We start from the raw sequence: 5571 nt of genomic DNA, 5'->3' as shown, positions 1-5571 counted from the left end.
CCTTCAATAGTTAGACTACAGTTGTATTAAAGGGACCTGATCTTTCTTTGGAGTCCTGGTGTGGTGTTGTAGGATCAGCACAGGGCTGCTAAGGTTGGTGGTTCAAACCCACCAGCTGCTCCTTGGAAACTTTATATAGGGTCGCTATGCATTAGAATTGACTTGATGGCACTTAATGACAACAAATCTTTCCTCAGGATAGTGGTCCAGGTATCCTTTAAAGTTATTTATTTACAATTTTACAGTGACATATATACAGAAGTTTCAATATCAATGACTTTTCCCTTCCTGGTCCAACCAGAATAAGGTACACTCTATGCTCTTTTCATATATGTATCAGAGAGATAGATGTTCGGAGTCAATGCAAATATTGTTAAGGTCTGAATAGATCCTTCTCTTCAGGGACAATGGTAAGTGGTTTGGTGAGTTTACTGACATTTTTAATGATAGTGCAATGTACATTGTGTATAACTAGTGTTTATAAATTGTACATATAAATCCTACAGATATGTGGTTACTTCTCTATTTTCCCTTTCTTTTGCTTGGGCAACTGCCACATTGATGTACTGGAGCCATTCCTCAGCATTCTTCTCATCCTTGGCCTTGAAAACATAAGTTTTATTGTCTGTGAAGATTTCGAAGGCCCGAGGGAGAGAACGATCCCTGCGCTTCTTGGCCACAACTTTCACGCTCTGCACTTTGCTGAGTTCTATCGGGCCGTCATCAGGATCATCTTTCTGAAATACACAGGGAGGAAAGAACATGAACTAGCTTCTAGTGTAGTAATAAAGATCCTTGGCCACTAAGAATTTTATAAGAGAACCACAATCCTTTGGCTTTGTGTGACTCAAAACCTTTGTTAGTTTGGGTTTAAGGCCTCAAAGTGTCATTAGAACAACTGAAGAATGACCATTTGGCACATCATATATTGACACAAGATAGCAAATCTATAGAAAAGTATTACACTGTTGGGCTGGGGAAAATGCCTAATTCTTACTTCTTTGATTTTATGTCATTATCTATTGATACTAAGTTAATAGAATCAAATCTAGTAGTACAATTTAGATGACCAGTAGTTCAGAATTTAAGATAATTTGGGAGGCATGGAAATTTATCTTTTCTTTTTGTTAACCTCTGGGAAAGAGTTTACTAATCTCTGAATAGAATAAATACAATTCTGATATTTAAGTGGATCAAACTCATTCTGAAACTATCTGGAGCTTTGGAAGCATGATGTGTTCACACACATTAAGAAATATATAGTGATCTTACATCCTCTCTTCATCAAAGCAGAGGATTAAGGATCTTTGCAACACCTGGGTTATCACACTGGGTAAGCATGGATGGAGTCCTGGTGTGGTGCGTTGGGATAAAACTGGACCACGAGTTTGGTGGTTCAGTCCCACCAGCTGCTCCTTGGAAACCCCATATAGGGTTGCTATGAGTTGAAACTGACTCAACAACATGTAACAATAACAAGCAGGGATAATTTTCAGAGATCAGATATGGCAACTCTAAATCTCTACCTTTCCTACATACATTTTGTCCACTGGAAAATGTACTTGAGGTTGAGATTCTTCACAATTCTCCATTCCCTCCTCCCCTTTTAGAATTATCTTTCTTTTACAATGTAGAAGAATCCTTCTGACCCTTCCCAAACTTCCTATGGAATATTGTACAACTTGGAAAAATCTCAGGAGTGTAAAGAAAGCAAAGAGAGAATGAAAAAATTTGTGTCGAGGGAGTATTCTTCAATCAAGACAACCCAACCATTTCTCCCTATCTGTGGCAATAAAAGATGTATTTAATAAGAGTTGATTTTTAATGTTTAGTAATTATTTAATTATATTTTATATTGTATTTATGGATTTTCATAAATGATATGTACATACATATTTAAAAGATAATTTGAGGAAACAATAGAACACTTAGAGACTTATGATCATAAGGAATTAAAATAATTAAATTTATATTTATATACATGTTTTTGTTACAATGAAAAATTATAGTGTGATCAAGTTAATATGCAGTGGGAGTAAAGGAATGGAAATAGAACTTAAAAAATATAACAATTTCTATTGAATAGTAGTTATTTCATGTTTTTTAAAAACATATCTTGTTGGGTATCAAATTGCTATGGTTCTTTATTACAATGGTTATATTCAAATGGAGATGAATAATCCTTTTATGGTAAAATATCAATATTTATAATTCAATAGAAATTAGTCTGTGTAATTATTTAATTTTTAATTAAAATGTTGATGGAACTTAAAATGATGCAAGATATTACATAGTTTCCCCCCAATATTTCTACAGGGAATATAAAGGATAAAAGCTCAAAGACATATGTACTAAATAATGCTTTGTTAGTCTAATTTGGGTTATGGCAAGTAACTGATAGTATTAAAAATATTTTTCTTTGAATTGGCCTATAATATGGAAATTGATACATAGAGGAATTAATCAAGATAAAGGTTACCATAATAATCTGAGAAGAGACAATGAAATCAAATAACATAGAAATGGGTGGAATCATCGAAGGATGTCATTATCTGACTGGTTGGTAGAGATCAAGACCTTAAGAAGGCAAAACAAAACACAACAAAAATACTACAAGTATATATTGCTTAATGTCCCTTTGGCAATATTCAGAGCATGTATTTCTGTCCATCGGCAGGGGCAACAGGTGTCTAAGCATCAGGTTACCAGACCTCACCTTGAGGTCACAGCCCCAGTTATGCCCAGCTGTTGCTTGCATCTTGAAGCCAACCAGTTTGCAGGCTCAAACTCCCAAGCCCAACCCCCCTTGGGACCCACAGGTTTAGTTCCCATGATTTGCCAGTAGGGCACCAATGGGCAGTTATGTGCAATGGGTGCTCTAGCCCTGATTTGGGGACCCCTGCCCACCTTGGACTGCACTGACTCCTTCCTGGGCAAGCTCTCACAACGAGCTGGCCTTCTTAGCAGCTGGTTTAGCAGAGAAGGCAGTGACAGCTTGGTGGGACCTAGCCCAGCACTCACCTGAAGCATCCCTAGCAGGAGCTACCTGGGCTGCTCATTGCACAGCAGCTTGTAGGTCACTGTGCCTGGGAGCCTCACATCCTGCAGACACAGGTGTTCTTACAATGTCCAAGTAACATGACGTCAAATTTCACAGAACGAATCATGGACCTTACGTGATGCATGCCTGTAAATTTTTTAGTCTCAGTTTCATTTATAAGGAGTCCTTGTTGTTGTTGTTAGGAGTCATTGAGTTGGTATCAATTTATAGTGACCCTATGCACAACAGAATGAAACACTGGGCCAACCTCATAATTGTTGCTATGCCTGAGTCCATTGTATCAATCCATCTCATTGGGGGTCTTTCTCTTTTCCCTCTGACCCTTCACTTTACCAAACATGATATCCATCCTGGCTTCCAAGGAGCAATCTGGCTGTACTTCTTCCAACACAGATCTGTTTGTTCTTTTGGAGTCCATGGTACTTTCAGTATTCTCCTCCAACACCGTAGCTCAAATGTATCAATTCTTCTACAGTCTTCCTTATTCACTATCCAACTTTAACATGCACATAAGGTTACTGAAAATATCATAGCTTGGGAAAAGTTCACCTAAGTCTTTAAAATGACATCCTTGCTTTACAACACTTTAAAGAGGTCTTGTGCAGCAGATTTGCCTAATGTAATATATAGTTTGATTTTTTGACTGCTACTTCCTGAGTTGATGGTTGATTTGAGCAAAATGAAATCTTTAACAACTTTAATCTTTTCTCCATTGATATGGATCTTGTTTATTGATCCAGTGGTGAGGATTTTTGTTTTCTTTACATTGAGATGCAACCCATACTGAAGGCTGTGGTCTTTGATCTTCATCAATAAGTATCGTATGTCCTCTTCTCTTTCAAGCAAGGTTGTATCATCTGCATATTGCAGGTTGTTAATGAGTCTTTCTCCAATCCTGATGCCATGTTTTTCTTCATACAATCCAGCTTCTTGGGTTATATGCTCAGCATACAGTTTGAATAAGTATGGTGAAGGAACACAACCCTGGTGCACACCTAGCATGGTACAAATAGTTACCATGCGTAGATGCTAACAAAAAGGTTAGTGGTTTGAGTGCATACAGATGCATTTTGGAAGAAAAACTTGGTTACTTACTTCTGGCAATCTAGCTATTGAAAACCCTATGGGATATAGTTTTACTCTGACATACATGAGTGGGAGTTGCCTCAACAGCAACTTTTTCTTTTCTCATTAAAAACAAAACATTTCTCTCATTTATAAGAATGGTTCTTTAATGATGTGGCTGAAGCATCAGCAGAACTGCTGACCACTTCTAGATTGCTGTGCCCCTAGAGGTTAGAAGCATTTTGCTCTGGCTCTCTGCTATATTACATTATTTTTCAATATTTGAGCCACACGATCTGTCAGATATCTGGGATGTCAAACCATTATTTAATGCTAAAGATGTCAAACAAGGTAGCCAATTATAGAATAGCTTATTCTTCAAACTTTATTGAAAAGCTTTGAGTCAAGAAGCATAAAGGTCATTTCTTTAGTTCGGGAAAAACATTTTTATGGACTAATTCTGCTTTGCTTCAAGGGATCTGAGAAATCCTACATCTTCACCTCTATTTCTGATTTCTTAAATAAAAACAGGAAATTTGGAGAGTCATATGACTTTAAAAATGTATCAGTGTGAACTTATGCTAAGAAAAATTAAGTTTATTGAAACCTCCAATAGTGTCTAAATTGAATGTGCCATTATACTCCCCTTTCAGAAAGGTCTTCAGCCATCTGTGTGTTTTATAACACACACAGATAAAGAAAGTACCCTGAGTTCAGAGTAAGTGTCATAAAAATGGTTTTCATTCAAAAGTCAATATAAGCTTTTTAAAGAGAGCAGGGGTTGGATGGTGTCACAATTCAGATACACCAAACGTGATTCCTGCTGAGTAAAATCTTCAAATAAATGCTATAATGAGGACTTTAAAGATATAGTGCATGTACTCAGAGTGAATTATAAGTTTTAGTTAGGTCAACACCTGTCATTATTTCATGAATCAATTCAGATAGTTTGGTTTACCACCAGCTCTGTATTTGAAGTAAGCTTGGCAAGTAGGTCTGTGAATTATTTACAAATATTCCTATGCTGTCAGGTTGCCTAAGTCTGACTCTAATTTCACCCTTTGTTTCCTCACTGGTTCTGATCTTGGACAAATCAGACTCTTGGAACCTCAATTTCCTGATCTATAAAATGATAACAGTGATAGTTCTAATATCATAGTATTGTTTGAGGCCATGTAGTATGGCACATGGTTAGCACTGAATAAGTGCTAGTCATTAGTGTTATTACATTGTATTGTACTGTATTCTATTTCTACAAAGCACCTGTGTGGTATAAATGGTTTGTGCTCATCTGGTATCCCAAGCAGTTCTGGTGTGGTGCTGTAGGGTAAGCACTAGACTCCTAACTGATAGGTTGGTGGTTCAAACCCACCAGCTGCTCCTCGGAAACCCTACAGAGGGTCTCTATGAATTGGAACTGACACAACGGCACTTAACAATGACAA

At 37.1% G+C, this 5571-nt stretch overlaps 1 protein-coding gene across 2 annotated transcripts in view; it reads right to left on the bottom strand.

The window, feature by feature from the left end:
• Positions 1 to 432: 432 nt before the first annotated feature.
• VEPH1 (ventricular zone expressed PH domain-containing 1) overlaps positions 433 to 5571 on the bottom strand; it is a 373634-nt gene continuing 368495 nt past the window's right edge. The window contains exon 13 of one of the 2 annotated variants that reach the window (XM_006867941.1): positions 433 to 737. In XM_006867941.1, coding sequence (XP_006868003.1) covers positions 501 to 737 — 237 coding nt within the window. In that variant the 3' untranslated portion in view covers positions 433 to 500. The remainder of the gene's footprint in view (positions 738 to 5571) is intronic. The other variant, XM_006867940.1, reaches the window with a different exon arrangement.

The sequence above is a fragment of the Chrysochloris asiatica genome, unplaced genomic scaffold (assembly GCF_000296735.1).
Source record: "Chrysochloris asiatica unplaced genomic scaffold, ChrAsi1.0 scaffold00113, whole genome shotgun sequence".
Taxonomy (NCBI): domain Eukaryota; kingdom Metazoa; phylum Chordata; class Mammalia; order Afrosoricida; family Chrysochloridae; genus Chrysochloris; species Chrysochloris asiatica.
This window is presented reverse-complemented; position numbering and strand designations above follow the sequence as displayed.